Below are 18,224 nucleotides of genomic sequence, written 5' to 3' on the forward strand. Positions count from 1 at the left end.
AAAAACAATATCCAAACTTACAGCCACACCAGGATAGCCATCGCCTTTGAGTCCTGGAGCACCCACTGGTCCTTGAGGGCCTTGGGCACCCTGGGTAAATTCCAACACCAGGAGATGTCATAAGACTATTCTATGAAACACCTGGCAAAACTTAAGCACAGTACCAACTCAATATGCCAAAGGTGGGTTTGGTAAGTACAAAGGAATGAATGAAAAAATTTTAGAAGAAAACCCTGCCATTGTGGTAACTTGTTACCTCTTCCTAAGTCTTACTCATGTGTGTGGAATGCACGTAGGGCACGTATGTGAACCATTGCCAAGTGCTCCACAGGACACACACTTTATAGGGATTAGAAGATGTCTGGTTGCTGATATTTTAATTTTAAAAATGACAGATTTTTATTGCAACATAGATCAAGGAAAAGTATAAAAATGAGAAAATTTAATAAGCACCACATGAGAAAAAGAGTAGAAAAGAATATGCAGGCGGACTGCCCCCCCAAAAATGGAATTATCTTCTGGAGGGCAGTTCCCTGTTAGTCCAGGATTCCCCTGCTAGGTGAGTGTTCTGGGAGCCCATTTGTATCAGTGTGCCAGCTGGCATTGCTGTGAGAGGCTGCGTTTGGCTTCAGTGAATTATTTTTTTGGAAGACTCAATGCATTTGTCCATTCATAATGGGTGATTTATGGGCACTCCTGCCCAGTATGACCCCGGTACCCCAGAGCACGACCCTGGTACCCAACCCTCCCTATTCATCTGCTCTCACCCAAGCAACTATTTTTGTTTTTCCAATGAAAGAGTCCTCAAAGAGAAGTGTTTTGCCGATGTGGCAGAGGTGAAACAAAAAATGACAAAAGTGCAAAAAGGCATCAAAGTCAATGAGTTCAAAAACTGTTCTGAGTAGTAGAAAAAACATCTTGATAGGTGCATTACATCAAATGAATAGTACTTTGATGGCAACTGAAGTTTGAACTTTTTAATTTATTTTAATAAACTTAATAAAACTCTTAATAAACTTTTAATAAAACTTTTAATAAAATTTTAATAAACTTTTCATTTATTTTAAATGAAAGAATAAATACACAATTTTTTATAAATAAATTCCAGGTTTGGGGGAACCCCCCCATGCATAGCAAAATTGTAAGGTAAGGTAAACTGTGTGTTGCCTATTATCATGTTACATCTCTTGTCTTCCTCACTGGGGCCCAAGTGACTTGGGGACTTAATAATCACAAATAAAATTTTGAAAATAATTTTTTAAAAAGTTAAAAGGAGAGAAGACACAGAGTTTTTGGTTTATACCTTGAGACCTGGGAAAAGGTTATAAATATTGCTTTAGAGTGATAACCTTAGGCATCAAAAACTTTTAGTAATAACTATTGACCTCCTACACAGAGGAGAGAGGAGGGTAATTATTGCCTTTTGAACAATAGCCTTTTGAGATGTGTAAGTCTCTACAGATGGAAATTAAAGAAATTTTGGCCAAAGTAAAATGGTGAGAGAGAGAAAGAAAAACAAAGAAGATTTCTAGATTTGTTCAACGTAAGTTGATTGCACTTGTATTTAAAACTTGTAATAGTCCTTTTATACCACATTCCATTCTGCTACTGATAACTCTTGCAATGGTCCTTGTCAATACACATCAATTATTTTGATAAAGAGCTCTTCATATTTTTAAGTATTTTTGGGTTTTACATTATAAGGAAACTCTACTAATAGACAGACCTTTGTTTTCCAAGATTGGAAAGAGTCACAGGACTCTTGATACTTTCATAACAAGCAAACACTGAGGTCAAACTGCCATTCTTCCAAACCAAAATGTTTCTTAAAATCCAACTCCCCAAAATGTTCCCAGTTTCACTCCCATGAAAGAATGATTGATTGGAGCAGGGGAGCTCTGTATACCTTTAAATAATAAGAAAGTTAAATTTATTTTGAAAACCATGGGTGCAACAACTGGTTTTTCCTATTAAATCTAAGGGACTAATTCTATGTGATAAACGTTTTTAAGAACATTTACCATATGTGTTCTGATCATCTTCAGAACAGAGCAGTCACTTATTAAAAACTTAATTTACTATCTATCAGCAACAAAGATCCAAGATGACTGCATAAAATTATATGACGGAGAGCAAAGCAAGGCCGTCTGGAGAGGTGGGGTTTGGTATATCTCCAATTGCAGGAAACTGGTCACTTCTCAGAAGCAATTTCTTGTTCTATTCCAAACACATTTAAGTCTACAGCTTTACACGTCCATATGGGATATGTCCCATAATAAGACATCCATTTCTCTGCACGCTTACACGAGGAGCGGGCCAGCAACAAAATGCAGCAGGAACTGCTGCCTGGTGAAGTTGAAAGAAAATTGGAATAAAAATTCTATTACAGCTCTTGGTTACAAGTTCCAAGCCTATAACAAATTATCAGCAGCTGTCATCATTTATTTTCTGGCACCCACACTGGGGGAAAAACATCAAAACATTAATAGTTTACAAACATTTTTTCCCTAGAGAAATTTGTCCTCTCTCCTGAAAAAATTATAGTTAGTTTGTGGCTTCTAATGTTAATGGGAATACCGGGAGATGGGGATAAAGGAAGTGTTCTTTCTCAGATTTTTATTTTGGACTCCTCACAGCGTATTTCCAATGGAATTTAGCTACCTGGTCTCTTTGCCCTGGATTCAAGAAAATGTGTTTCTCATTCAGCATAAATTAGGGCGGAAATCTTAATCTGATGTTCTGAAATGGGCTTCAGGGGGGTGCTAGGAATTCCCTGATACAGAAAAACTGAATGAATATGCTAAAACTTCCATCAGGCATTTAATCACCCAAAAGCATAAAAACCAGTTCATTAGCCCTGGCTGGTGTGGCTCAGTTGGTTGGAGTACTGTCCTGTAACCAAAAGGTTGCAGGTTTGATTCCCAGTCAGGGCACGTGCCTGGATTGCAGGTTCAGTCCCTGGTCTGGGCACCTAGTGAAGCAGCCATTTGGTCTTTCTCTTACATAGATGTTTCTCTCTCTCCCTTCCTCTCTCTCTAAAAACAGTGGGAAAATGTCCTGGGGAGAGGATAAAAAAAATTGCATTAGGGAAGAATGACAGAAAGAAAATCTTTAGAGGCCAAGAGATTAGAAAGAAGAGTGAAGAGGCAAATAACTTTAAATATGTCACCAATAATGCCCAGTGATGATCAGTAGAAAACAGGTAGGGCTTATAAGCCCTAGCTGCATGTTTAATAAGATTTTATTTCTATTTTAAGCAATAATATAAGGAGAGAGAAGTAACTATAAATCATAAACCTAGGAATACACAGATCCAAGAAGTTATCAAACAATATGAAAATAGTCACCCAAATGTTCTTGATCAAGGTTATATGTATAGTTTTAGGATTAGAAAATTTGAAATTTTCTTCTTGAGTTGTACATAGTTTGGATTCCCATAGAGTCTTTTCAGTAACTTGGGTTCCCAAGTGCCTCAAAGTCTGAGGGGTAAGTTTGTCTAGGACTTTCTCTGTTTCAGCTTGAATGTCCCTGGAAACTCCTCTGTCCCCAATAAACAAGAAGATTGTCACTCCAACAAGGACAACAAAGTGATTAAGATCACTGAGGGTCAGGATTTTCCTTTGACTTTCAAAAAGAATCCCTACTGTGTATATCAGTAAATAATACGTTTTGCATTATATTACAAAGACAGTTTTAAGTTTTGTCTTTTTTGACATTTGAAAATCACCAATGTCAGTGCATAAACCCTTTTCCCTAGAAGAGACGATTTGATAGAACTGCAGGCAGCTTCAAAGCTGTGTAACAACGTGCCACTAATTCACTAAGTGCTGACTGTGGATGGAGCCCGGAAGCCTGTTCTCTGCACAAGGACGCGCTGCCTTGACCTTGGGAATGGTGCCGACGGCTGCAGTGCTGGCTGTGGTGGGAGGGAAATGGCGCTTCCTTGCCATAGAGAAACAGAAACGACTGCTTAAAGCTGTCTCTTCCTATAGTTCTTTGCATTTTAATGGAAAATAACTCTGAAAGATGGATAACAAAACGCAGAAATTTGATTCAATAAAGCTTCCAAACATGAACTTTTTTGTGGTAATGTTTTGCAGAAGAGACACATTGGCCATTAATATGTAAATGTAAAGGGCTAGCGGCCATATAATCTCACATCGCTGATATTACAAAATGAGCGTCTTCAAACAACTGTTTAGTCAGCGAAAGTTCCACCATTTATGAAAAATAAATGATTTCTCTGTCTCATTTCCCACAGTACCTGGCATGTACTTAGAGTTTAATTGAATAAGTTATTTTATATCTCTTAAAAATCTTTGCTGTTTCTCACTTATCTACAAGATAGAGTAACAACAACAAGGACACATACTAACGAACATAATTGTTATGAATAATGGTGTCTTATGAAGGAAACGAATGGTTAGTTGAAGAGCAATCAAAGTGGCCGACGTCAGAAGGGTAGAAATGCCTTTGGAAGTGGTGTTGATAGAGCTCAGACCCAAAAGACGAGATGTAGGTTATGCACATACTGATGATCATAGAATTCTAAGCAGAAATGTCGGCATTTGCAAGGACGCTGAAGCAGGGACGAGTTCAGCAGCTTCTAGGAACTTCTAGAAACCCAGTGTAGTTAAAGATAGTCATCGAGATGTAAGGTACAGTATAGGGAATATAGTCAATAATATTGTAATATCTGTGTAGGTGCCAGGTGGTTACCGAAAATACTGGGGGGAGCACTTTGTAAAGTATATGATTGTCTGACTACTGAATCTAATATAAAATAATACTGAATGTATACTGTAACTGAAAAAGAAGAAAAGAAAAAGAAATGACCTGTTGGCTTTGTTTTTTTTTAAGGGAATCGTGTATTCTTACATTTGAGCTCATCAATGTAAATACTGGAAATAGAACCATCCTGGCCATCAGTTTACTATGCATTAAATTACTTTCACTCTCTCACATACAGAAAAATAAATAAATAAAAGAACGTGCATAAAGCATACCTTTGGTCCTCGAATAGCAATGCCAGGATCTCCTTTAAGTCCAGGCAACCCAGGTCCTCCTCTGTCTCCCTGTACATTTCAAATAATGTTCTTAGTTTCAGATGCGAGGTTGCATGAGAAACCATGATGGCAGGGGACAAAAGTGATTGGCCAGTTGGTAAAGGGCTTCACCTATCAGTCTTGGATCTTGAGAGAGTACAGTCTTCTTAACATACTTGAGATGAATTTCAAATTCTGAGTAAATAAAACCTGTCCATAAAGTCTACCAGGCTGGTTAGAGAAAGGCCCCTGAAGTAGGAGGGGGCCATCTGGACTCAAATGTGTGGACTGTAAGGCTCTCTGGGAATGATCTCAAATCTGAGTGAACTTCTTTTCTGTCACACTTTCTCATTACAAATCTTAGCAAATTCTTGTGAATAGATGCAATAAATTCTTACTCGTATTAAGGTCTAAGATTTGGGGGAGGTAATTTGCGATGAAATGACAAGCTCAAGACCGGGAGCAAGAAATCTTGTCTCTAATCTTACATTTGTGGTTGGCCTTTAGTTTGCTTCATTGTGATGCATCAGGGCTGAAGTAGGTAACATTTTGGGGTTCTTCCAAAGCTAAAATTCTAGTAGACTGGTATCATGAATTTTCCCCTTCTCCAACTATCTTAAGAAAAAGAAAAAAGTATTCACAAGAATGCATACCTTTGTCCCAGGTGGTCCAGGAATTGATGCTCCAGGCAGCCCAAAGGGGCCCATAACCCCTGGATCACCCTAAAAGCAAAGCAAAATACTCATTACACTTCAAACAAACAAACAAAATATATATATATAGGAATTACATTAGGAAAAGCATAGAAATGTGTTTCCAGCATTTTGAAATATTATGACCTGTTTCACAGTCCAATGTAAAAACATTTCAACATCTTTGTTAAACCACTACTAAAGTTATTGATGATTAAGATTTCAATGCCTTCAATAAATACACTCAGTTAATTCTTGAGTATTCGGCACATTTTGTCTTTTGTATATCCTTTTATTAGTTAATAAAAATAATGCAATTAATGATGCTTCCCTTTCACTGTATGCCAAGAAGCTCAGAGGGAAATATTTGTTCAATTCTAACAATTATCTTCAGCATAAGTTTTTTGGTATACTTGAAAGAGAAATAATGTTTCTTTTAGTTTATAACTTTTTCCTTTGTTCTTTAGTTCTGTGGTCCATGGTATGTCAGTCTTCCATTGTAAAGTATTTCATATCCCTTTTTAGAAGTAGAGAACTTATGGTATAAACAAACAAACACATAGATACATTTTCAAATAGAAAAATTAAAACATCTCTCAATGTCAGGTGGGTGTCTCAACATTGAGTCTCAATAAAGACTCAATTTGAAATAGCAAGTAAACCCTGGCTGGTGTAGCTCAGTAGATTGAGCACGGGCCTGTGAACCAGAGTATGACAGCTCGATTCCCAGTCAGGGCACATGCCTGGGTTGCAGGCCAGGTCCTAACAGGGGACACACGAGAGGCAACCATACATTGATATTTCTCTCCCTCTCTCCTGAAGATAAATAAATAAAATCTTTAAAAAAAGAAAGAAATAGCAAGTAGTATCTCTGTCCTACCTAGTTCTAGATCAATTGTTCTCAAATTTTAGGGAGTAATTACTGGAGGAATTTGGTAAAATAGAGAGTCCAGGGTTTCAGTCCCAGGGATATTTTTAAAATTCCAGTTGGCATTCAATATCATATTAGTTTCAGGTGTGTTATAGATAATTTATAAACTGATTGCCCCATAAGTCTAGCACACAACAGCTCCATGTGCAGTTACCCCAACATTGCTGACTGTGTTCCCCATACTGTTCTCTACGTCCCCACCGCTGTTTAACAACCGCCAATTCGTACTCCTTATCTCGTCACGATTTCCACCCCGCCACCCAGCCCATCTTCCCTCTGGCAACCATCAGTTTGTTCTCTGTATCTATGACTCTGTCTCTGGTTTGTTTGTTTATTCATTCTGTTTTTTAGATTCCACATATAAGTGAAATATATGGTTTTTGTCTTTGACTTATTTCACTTAATGTAATACCTTCTAGGTCCACCCATACTATTGCAAATGCTAAGATTTCATTCTTTTTTATTGCTAAATAATATTCCATCGTGTATATATATACCATATCTTTTTGTTTGGTTTTAAATTAAGCTTTTATTCTCATTTTTTTAAATCCTTACCTAAGCATATGTTTATTGATTTTAGACAAAGGGGAAGGGGAGGGGGGAGAGAGAGACGTGGATGTGAGAAAAATCAGCTGGTCACCTACTGTACACGCCCTGACTGACGATCAAACCCGCAACCCAGGCACATGCCCTGACCGGGAATCAAACCTGCAACACTCTGGTGCGTGGGACAATGCTCCAACCGACTGAGCCACCTGGCTAGGGCCTGCATCTTCTTTATTCAGTCATCTATGGATGGTCACTTCCAGATATTTTAATAGATGTGGGGGCTGGATCAAGGAATATGAATCTTTATGAGGCAGCTCTGGGGCTTCTGATGTAGATAACAGGGTGCACCCAGCCTGCAGGGTGTTTAAATGGACCCACTGGGCATTATTAGAAGAAAATATTAGGGCTGCACTATTTACTTTTATCTCCTCTTTTAAATTTTCCATTATTTAGATAAACCTTATAACATTAATATGATAGTTTCCAAATAAAAACTACGATGGAAAACTAACTAAACAAAACCCATATTGGAGTGCTATTAGAGATTTGTAACCGAACCGTTTGGAAACAAGGGATCTAGAACAGGTGCCTCAAACTGCTACCTGTGGGCCAGATCCAACCCACCACTGGCTTTGGACAGCCGAGGACTAAAACGGCTTTCACACGTGTAAATGATTGCTATATAAGTGGGTACATAACATCCTCAATTTGCCTCTTGGACTGCAAGGCCTAAAATATTTACTACCTGTCCCTTTACCCAAAATGTGGCCGACCCTGCTTCCCACCTGCAGGTCAATAGCCCACCACAAACCAGGGCTCTGGGAACACGTCACCGCCCCAGTCGGTCCTTTGACAAAGGCATAAAGCATGACCTGTTATATTTTCACAAAGACCAGGGTAAGCAAGATTATGTTCCAGATTTAATCTCATCTACCTTTGTTAAAGAGGCCAATTACTGTACTTTTAAAATATAAAGTTATATACATAGGTGTACAACTGTTTAAAGACCCTTTATTAAGGTGTGATTATTAATTCAAATACAGCAGTTCTTCATTAAAAAGAGCTTTATTTCAAAATACAGAAAAATATTCACTTTGAATAAGAGCAACTAAGATGCAAAGAGTAATCACTGTTATTAATAATAATACAACATATTTCTTATAGAGGGGGATTTCTCATCCTGTGCTCCTTAAACTCCCTGCAGCAGGAGGCACTTATTGAAGAAAATCAGATTCCTGGTACCCAGATCCCTGGTACCCAGATCCCTGGGCATGGTGCCAGAAACACGGATTTGCAAGGAGCCCCCTGGGGGACACTGAGGGGCACCGACGTTTAAGAATCGCTGGCCTACAGGGGTCACTGTGTTTTGTACCTGCTTTCATCATGCCATGGCCATTTTTTTTAGTTGTTCTTTAGCAGTCTGGTCTGTGTCTCTTTTTACAATTAGTATCTTCCTAGAGGCATGAGCTCCCTTAGGTTTGCAAATTTCTGTTTCCTGACACATCCAAATAACCTCAATACCCTCTCTTGCTAAGGCAGGACATGTACCTAATCACTTGCCTCATGATTTCCTTTACTTCTTCCTCAGCTGGACACTTTATCAGGACACTTTATCAGGACATGGGTCCCCTACTTTTCATTTCCATAAGCTCTCTAAATAACTCCACATATTGAACTCTTGCTGCGTGCCAGAAACTGTATTAAGCATTTTGTTAAATGTCTTACTTTTCCCAACGACCCTGTGAAATAGATCTTAGTATTACTTTCCTTCTGCAATTGAAACGACTGGCCCCAGAAGGTTCTGGGGAGGAGCAGGATGAGACTAGTTCAGCCGCCCCCCCCCCAGCGTTCTGCAGCCCTGCTCGTCAAGTCAACTGCCCCGTAGCCTGGGGCTTCCTACGTTGTTGGGCAGAACTAGATGATAGAGGACTGGTCTCGCCTGTGGTCCTAACTGTGTCCCAGAGAGGGGCGACATACAGATTCTCTCTTAGGAGCATAAACATTCCAGTGAGAAACACATATGGTATGCAACCTTCTTATTCCATTCTACCATGGTCTGGATTAATATATTTTCTGAAGATGTTTTTCACCTTGAGGTTTTTGCTTTGTATTTGTTCAGAAGAAAATGGGAAATCAAATTTGTGGTAGAAACCTAATATTCTATTAAAACCAGATACAACTGTAATCTCTTCAGAGAGAAATGAGAGTATAAATACCTTACCTTTGGCCCTTCGGGCCCCGGAAATCCCCTCTGTCCCGAATTTCCTTTGCTCCCTTTCTTTCCTTCGTCTCCCTGGCAAAATAAAAACATAGTTGTTGTATTAACAAAGCCTCCCCGGTCATGCAACAACCATATCAGCGCCACATTCTCAACTAATACCCAGTTTAAAGTGATAAGCCCAGGTCAGTTATACAGGGTTTGTCAAGGTTCTTGAGCAGACTGGATACTTCAGAATCAATATGATTTAATATTTTTAAATCTAAGTTCAGTATCTTTCTTTGGGGACTTTTATTTAAATGTACAATTCTTACGTACTCTTGGCCTATTAATGGGTGGTTCTGAGAAAGGCACAGCACCACCAAGCAGACTGATCTACGCTTTTCCTTGGTGGTTTTCAGTGTTCATGCTATTTCAGTTTCCAAACATAAAAGGGGATATCTTTCAAGTCCAGCCCCACTTCTTCCTCAGTGGGGGGCCTCTTTCTTTCCCCCACAGGAGACTGGGGGTTCTGTTGGTGAAAGACTGTGAGCATTAACCTGGTGCAGAGCTGGAAACTGCCTACTGACTGGTCCCCAGCCTGGGTGTATACACCGCTCCCCCAGAGAACTGTCTTTCCTTCACCCAGAAGCCCCTGAGCATTACAGAACTACCCTGCTACAAAAGTAGCAGTTGAATGTCTAAATATCACTTATTGTGTCAAAATTTCCCAATGGAGAAAAAAATCTAACAAAAACTACTTATTCTTTCACTCATTACCAAATTCAATTTATTGACCGAAATCACCCCAGAAGACCACAACCGGAGCCTGGCCAAATAAGAAAGTGCCAACACTGAACCATAAGGGGACACTGGGCCATGTAACATATTCCCATCCCTCTTCTGCTATAATATCCTTCCAAAGCCACAGATCACCTCGAAGCCACAAATCGAGTGGCCTCTCTTTCAGCACATTGTCCTTGCTCCGGTGGTGGCATCTGACACCCTTTGAAATGATTTCTCCTTAGGTTCCCTAACACGGTAACCATTGTGCCTACCTTTGTCCTGTTTTGAATGTTCTTTCTCTAGCAACTGTGCAGCGTGAAAGTCAAACCTCAGCTCTATTTCTCAGAGATATCACTCATTCTTATAGCTTCAGTTATTACCTCAATGGTCTGCCTTCCAAAAGCATATTCTAGAATATACAAGTCCTCCTGAATGTTAACGGGAAAGCATTTCTATAAGTATTTTTGCATGATGTTAAAAAGATATTCTCTGTCTATATTCCTCCCCCACAGCCCCCAAAGAATCTCATAATCTGGTGAGTCAATAAATAAAATTGTTTGAAATTTTACAAATATACTTAAGTGTCAAATTCTCACATTTAAGGTTAAGGACTCAATTTTAGCCAGTATTTTTCAAGAACAAAGATGTCTTAAGCTGTCCATTACTATTTCAACATCTTTGTATACAGATTTTACTTTACGTTCCTCATGTCTACTTTTTCAGAATCTTTACAGCACATTGATGCTGTGCATAAAAAATACAGGCACATCTAGCAGCTTAGAGCTCTGGGTTATGTCGCTAACTGTCTTATCAATGAATGTGGATATTCTCATCTTGACCTATAAAGATGGTAGTCACTAGCGTTTCTACAATGTATAAAAATAAATTTATTCCAAGTTGCGAAGGGAAAATTGCCACTTAATAAGGTAATACTTCTTCTTACTGTGTGAAATTCCATAAATACTTAAAGAAAATGCATGAACTTGCAGGTCTCAAGGACATATCTCAAGGCTTCTTTCCCTTCCTCTGTGTTTTCTAAATGTCAGTCTGGCTATTAAGAAAAACATGTGTTGAACTCTTTGTATAAGAAGGGTGTTAGAATGGATGTTAGGAAGTAAAGATGAGTAATAACATACTTGCTTTCTTCCGGAACTCGCAAGCTAGTGTCCATAACTTTAAGCCAGAAGTAAACACATTTGACATAGTGAGAATAACAATCGCATTTTCCCCAAGTTGGCTCCTTAGTATCGGGACCAGAACACAGGCAGTCTGCTCCCCCCGACATTGTCAGCTCCGTACCTTGGGGCCAGGCTGTCCTTTTCCAGGTGGTCCTTCTGGGCCTCTGGCTCCTGGGAGCCCTGCTTCTCCCTGGAGAAGATGACACCGGGGGCTTAGCTGACCCTCCACAGGCCGTGTGCAGGGTGCGGCAGAAGTAATGCCTGCGTGAGTGTGGTTGGTGGGGTAGTAATATGGGTGTAATCACTTTTAATTTTAGTCTGAACATTTCACCTAAAATGTCATGTGGTGTGCTTGAGTGTTGTTATGTGACAGATATTGTTATGTGACAGAATTACATGCTTATGATTGTGTAACAAAAGAGGGGCGTTATTTGTGTCCCACCCTCTCTATCAGCCTTTCGGCCTCCTCTCAGGCCAGTGGAGTCTCTGCTGAGACCCTCCAAAACAGACCAGACCCTAACTTTACTCACAAAATTAGCTTAGCAGTTTGTCAAGTTGGATAAATTAGTACCAAACTCTAGTTTAGCACAGAGCAGCTGAAATATGAAAAAGTCCAATTTCTCAGCCAATTTCTGAAGAAATAAGCTTACTTTCCTTTTGGCTTGTCATTCACTTTTGGTAGTTTGTTTTTTTGAAAAACAAGACCTTCAGCCTTTTCATCTGATGTTTTTTACTGCTTGTGTTGAAAATAAATATTTCACGTGTCCACTTACAATATTTCAGGAAATCTTTATAATGGTTTTACTTCCCAAATGCATTTACAGATATTTTTTTACAGTGGGGGGGGGATTGTTTTTGTCTAAGTTTAAATTAAAGTGCTTTCTAGGTATCCAAAAAAGACTGGGTCACTAGAGAATGTCCTGGCAAACACCAGAGCGAAGGCAGAAGGCATAACACACTACTCATCCTTTGAACTGGTGCTCTTTTTAGAGAAAAAGAACATGTCAGTGAACAAGGAAATTTAGATTTGTGGGGTTTTTTTCTTAAAAGACTAAATGTGCCCTGGATGGTTTAATTTGAGGTCCTGCAGGACCAAGGGATCAGTGTGGTCCAATGGTTTTTACTCCTGTAATATGAAAAACCTAGGTACCTTCTTCCCTGCAGCTCCGTCCTCTCCTGGTACTCCTGGCTGGCCTGGGAGCCCTATTGTTCCTGGCGCCCCCTGGTGGATGAGAAAAGATTTTATTTCCAGCAGTTCATGTTTATCATGCACCCCCATTTTGAGGTACTTGTAATTAGATACATCATAATAGTGCGTAAGAAAAACCTTTGAGCTGAGAAATCTAAATAGTGATTAAACTGTTTGACCTTGGCCAAGTTACTTTACTTCTCTGGGTCTCAGTTTTGGATTATGTTTTTTGTTATGGGTTGAATTGACTCCAAAAAGTTTATGTTAAAATCCTAACCCTCGGTACGTGTGAATGTGATGTTTTTTTTGGAAATAGGGTCTTTGCAGGTGTAATCAAGTTAAGAGGAGGTCATTGGAGTGGGCTCTAATTCAACAGGACCAATGTTTCTTTAAAAAGCGGAAAACACCTTGTGAAGACAGACACACAGGGACAGCACCAAGTGACAACCTAGCAAAGATTAGAGTGATGTAGCTGCAAGCTGAGGAGTGCCAAGGACTGGCCCCTTGCTAAGGAGAGGCCCAGAAGGATTCTTTCCTACAGGTTTTGGAGGGAACATGGCTCTGAGCACACATTGATTTTCTATTTCTAGTCTCCAGAACCATGAGGCAATAGATTCCTTCTGTAGTAAGCACAGTTTGTGGTACTTTGATGCAGCAATCCTGAGAAACTAATATAAAAGTTACATGAAAATATTTGGGGCCTACCATCACTTTCAGCTCTAATACTCAGTTTCACCTGCTTTTGAGTTAATTTGTAATTAAGAGTAAGTTCTTTAATATATTCAAAGGAAACACATGCTATCTTCAAACAGTATAAAGTTGTCCTTACTACATTTATTAGAAGCAAAATATATTAAAGATAATTGAAAGTCATCTCAACTAACCTAAACTCAAAAAGCTACTGATAAAAAAGCACAGTGAACCTAAAAATAAGTAAAAGAAGATAATAAAGATGAGAGAAGAAAAATATAAACATGAAAACAAAAAAGTAAGAAGAATAACAAAGTTAAAAGGTGATATTTTTTAAAAACCTAAAATAAAGCCTAGTGGAAATGATTAATATTTTAAAAAGAAAAGCCACAAATAAAAAAAAAAGAAAAGCCACAAATAAACAGTATTAAGAATTAAAGAGCTATAAATATATACATTATAAATATTTTTAAATCATAGAAAATTTCTATGACAATTTCAAAAGTATGTTGGAAAACATTAATAAATAGATAATCTTCAACAGAAATATAAATTACATAAAAAATATAAGATATAATTGACAAGCTTTATAAACTAAGAGCTTTAAGTAAGTTGAATCAGTAATTCAAGGGATCTCACTTCCTCTTAGGATCACAGGCTTAACTGGTTTTAGAGTCAAGCCTTACCAAATTATTAAACCTCTGAAGAACAGATATTTCCTGTCTTACACATAGTTCTGAAAAATAGAAAGAGGAAGTCTACACAACTTATTTTACGAGACTAATATCATCTTGATGCAAACACACACACACAATAACAAGACAAGAAAACTCAATTATACACCAGTCTACCTGTGAGAATAGATACAACTTAAGGCTCCAGCCAGAATGGAGGAATACGAACTAGATTTAATTTCTTTCCTAATACAACAAGAACACTGAACAGCATATATGAAACAGGGTCTCTCAAGGCATTCAACCCCAAATAATGAAGAAAAATAACCCTTATGAAAGGAGAAACAAATAAGGTAAAATTTTCAAATTCCCCAGTTCACTGCCTGAATAGTTTCCCAGCCATGGTGCAGGGAGCAACTACCCAGGGAAAATTCAGAAGGTTAAGGAGACAAGGTAGCCAGGTGTAAAAAATTCACAGAATAGATTATCAAAAAGGAAGGAGTCACGTGCAGAAAACTGTGATTTGCTGAGTTTCCCCTGGAGCATCAGGTGAATACTGCACAGCACAGTGTGAAGAAACTACCCAAGGCCAGAGGAAACAACCAACTTCAAGGATCTGCGAGGACCTAGACTGGATGCTGCCTTTCCTGCCTCCTAGAACTTAAAAGCAAGACCGCAAAGATCAAACCATTTTCAAGTAACTTAAAAAGCATCCAGGAACAAAGCCAAAATATCAATAGGAATACAAAAATATCCAGCACCCCATCCCCCCAAGAAAAGGATAAAATCCACAATGGTTGGCATCCAATCAAAAATTATCAGGCATTCAAAAAAGCTGGAAAATACAGCCCTTTGTGTTGAGAAAAATCAATCAATTAAAACTGATCCAGAAAATGATACATGATGGAATTAGCATATAAGAACATTAAACATCACTATTTATAATATCCCATCAGTAAATGAATGGATCAAAAACTGTGGTACATTTACACAATGGAATACTATACACCAGAAGGAAAGAAGGAGCTCCTACCCTTCATGACAGCATGGATAGAACTGGAGAACACTATGCTAAATGAAATAAGCCAGGCAGTGGAAGACAAAACCATATGATCTCACCTATAAGTGGAGCCTGATCAACAAAACAAACAAGCAAAATATAACCAGAGACATTGAAATAAAGAACAAACTGACAGTAACGAGAGAGAAGGAAGGAGAGGGTAATGGGGGAGAAAAAAGGGGAAGGGTAGTCAAGGAACATGTATAAAGGACACATGGACAAAGCCAAAGGTGGGGTAGGACTGAGGATGGGAGGCAGGATGGGGGGACAGGGAGGAGTGGTGGGGAGAAAATGGAGACAATTGTACTGGAACAATTTTTTTAAAGAAAGAAGGAATAAAAAATACATCTGAAAAAAATATTAAAAATTTATTATGACTGTATTCCATATGGGTCATGGGATATTTGGGTGTTCTTTGTATTATTCTATATGGTAGCATGTTTGAAATACTTTATTTTTTAAGGTAAGAGATGCTTAAGATTGCCCATCTAGTTAGTGGCAAAACTGGGGTTTGAACTTAGGTAGTCTAACCACTAAGCCTTTCTACCTTACATCACCTCTCTGAAACTGGCAACTGTAGGACATCGTACATGCATATGTATAAATGTATACATTCCATATATGTATAGACATATGTCATATTTAGCTCTTAGCACATTGTATGGCACATCAAAACCACTCAACAAATGATTACAATTATTACTACATTAGTACACACCTTATCCCCCATAATTATATGTTTATATATATGGAACATGCAGGTTCTCCTTAGGCCTACATCTTAAATTTCTTCTAATAACCAAATATGTTAAAGAATGATGGCAATGGCAGAGAACAATGGTGAAGTTTAATGCTGAAGTTTATGGTCTGGTAATGGCTCACCAGACCTTATATGCTTTCAGGATGAGTTATAGAAATTGTGAAAGGTGAAGTAAGGATTCACTCATTTATTCAGCAGCATTTATTGAGTACCTATCATGTCTCCCAAGCTGGTAATTCAATAATTAAGAAGAAAAAGAAGGAAACCAGGTTCCTGCCCCAAAGGAGCAGCAAGGCCCAATAATATAAAGCAAGCCCCATATGTAATGTTAATTTTCTAGCAGCCACATTTATCCAGTTAAAAGTAGGTAAAAATAATTCTAATAGGTTTTATTTATTGTATCTGAAATATTACCATTTCAACATTTAATCAGCGTACAAATGCATTAATGGCATATTTGACACTCTTTTTCTGGACCAAGCATTGTAATCCGATGTATATATCACCACTACACTTGGAGGTTTCAGCTCACACCAACCACACCTTAAGCACTCAGTAACCACATGCGGCTAGTAGCTGCAGTACTGGAGAGTACACTTCTAGAGGGCACAGTAAGATGAGAAGTGCTGGTGACCCTTGAACAGTATGGGTTTGAAATGCACGGGTCCACTTCTGTGCAGATTTTTTCAACAAATGTAGACTCAGCCCTCTGCATCACTGGGTTTTGCATCCATGGATTCAACCAACCATGGATTCAACCAACCATGGATTCAACCAACCATGGATCAAAACTACTCTGTGGCTGGGAATCTGTGGGAATCCGTGGGAATCTGTGGGAATCTGTGGGAATCCATGGACAGACAACTGTATGCATTCTTCTACACCATTTTATGTGAAGGACTTGAGCCTCCAAAAATTTGGTGTCTGCAGGGGTCCTGGAACCCAACCTCCCGTGGATACCAAGGGATGACTTGTTCTGGGGGGATTCAAAAGTTATTGCAGAGAGTCAGCACCTCTAAACTCCACCTTGTTCAAGGGTCAACTGTAATTCAAAAACATGCAAATTAAATGCAAGTTGAATAAGTGGTAAAAGCAAGGAAATCACAGCATGCTGAGATATAAAATTACTGGGTAACAGAAGCGGACTGGACTTATTTTAGATTTAAGGAATGGATGGGTTGGGAAGCCATAAAACACAGGAAAGGAAGTGACCTTTACTGAAATCCTGCCCACTAGGGGCTTTGTTTTATAATATGGCATGTGATAATGTTCTTAAAGAACCACTCTATACCAAAAGCAGGCCTCTGATCCTAATAAATTCATGAATAAAAACAAACAGCAGTCATTAAATTAAACCAATTTTGTGGGGGGTTTTAAACAATAAGAGTTATACTGAGTATCAGACTTTTTCTAAATAAATACTCCAGTAAAGTAACAGTTAGGATGATACATACATAATCTCCTCTGGAGATTTCATTTGGATATTTCATTTGGATATAAGTGAAACTTTACATAATATCACACAAATTATCTAAATGCGTCTGAGCAGCGTAATCAACTTACCTTTGGGCCTTGTACTCCAACCCCCACTGGTCCTCTAGGGCCTGGAGGTCCCATCTGGCCTACTTCTCCCTGATATGGAAAGAGCATTTGAAGGCTATTTGACTAGGTCAGGAGAATAAAAATAATATATCTCTGTCTTTGGTCTCCTAAGAGCTGTCTTATATCAACCAAATAAGAGACCACTGAGCTTCATGTGCTCAGTTTATATATATATTCCCCCACCATATTTGGAATGTGTACATGTATAATGGTCTGGCTCAACATACAGGCTATGTACCATACTCAAATTGATTTTACGAATCCCCCACCCCACCCCACCCCCAGCACATGAGAAGCCAAGACGACTGGTGATCAAGGGCAGCATCACGACCAGAGACAATAGCCTGAGTGTTCGATGATGTGCCCCACAGCAGAAATCTCCAGGACAGTGTTCCACGGAGCTGCTTCTAACATGGGCATCGCGAAGGAGTATGCTTGGCAGTGAGACCTCTCAGGGAAGGATTTATTTATTGAACAACAATTGGTGATTTCTTAAAGCAACATGAAGGACAGCTGATGAGAGAACAGGTGCCATACCTCTCCCCAAGGGCTCAATAATAGTCCTAGCTTAGGGGGTGATTCAATTCCTGGATTTATAGAAAATGCTTATTTGTTGGGTCATTTCTGACTCCACATCTTTAACGAAATGTTTTAGAGTTTGGACCCTCCGGTGAGAATGAGAATGAGTCTGCCCGGGGGCCATGCAACCACGTGTTGTCTCTGCCGCTATCGCTACTGCAGTTGTTAGAACAGGGCCTCCTAAGTAAGAGTAATAAAGAAAACAGCAAATAATTACTGCATAAATAGAAGCTTCTATGAGCATGAAGGATATACATTATATTTTCTAAACCACTAAGAAGATCAGTAGTAT

At 38.8% G+C, this 18,224-nt stretch overlaps 1 protein-coding gene across 1 annotated transcript in view; it reads right to left on the reverse strand.

Moving 5' to 3' along the window:
• COL28A1 (collagen type XXVIII alpha 1 chain) overlaps positions 1–18,224 on the reverse strand; it is a 149,085-nt gene that overhangs the window by 67,633 nt on the left and 63,228 nt on the right. The window contains exons 18-24 of the mRNA XM_037136685.2: positions 17,315–17,383; positions 12,529–12,600; positions 11,500–11,568; positions 9,439–9,510; positions 5,699–5,767; positions 5,007–5,075; positions 22–90 (exon numbers count right to left, since the gene is read on the reverse strand). Of these exons, the coding sequence (XP_036992580.2) occupies positions 22–90; positions 5,007–5,075; positions 5,699–5,767; positions 9,439–9,510; positions 11,500–11,568; positions 12,529–12,600; positions 17,315–17,383 (489 nt within the window). The remainder of the gene's footprint in view (positions 1–21; positions 91–5,006; positions 5,076–5,698; positions 5,768–9,438; positions 9,511–11,499; positions 11,569–12,528; positions 12,601–17,314; positions 17,384–18,224) is intronic.

Source organism: Artibeus jamaicensis, unplaced genomic scaffold (genome assembly GCF_021234435.1).
Source record: "Artibeus jamaicensis isolate MK-2021 breed Jamaican fruit bat unplaced genomic scaffold, CSHL_Jam_final contig_923, whole genome shotgun sequence".
Classification (NCBI taxonomy): Eukaryota; Metazoa; Chordata; class Mammalia; order Chiroptera; family Phyllostomidae; genus Artibeus; species Artibeus jamaicensis.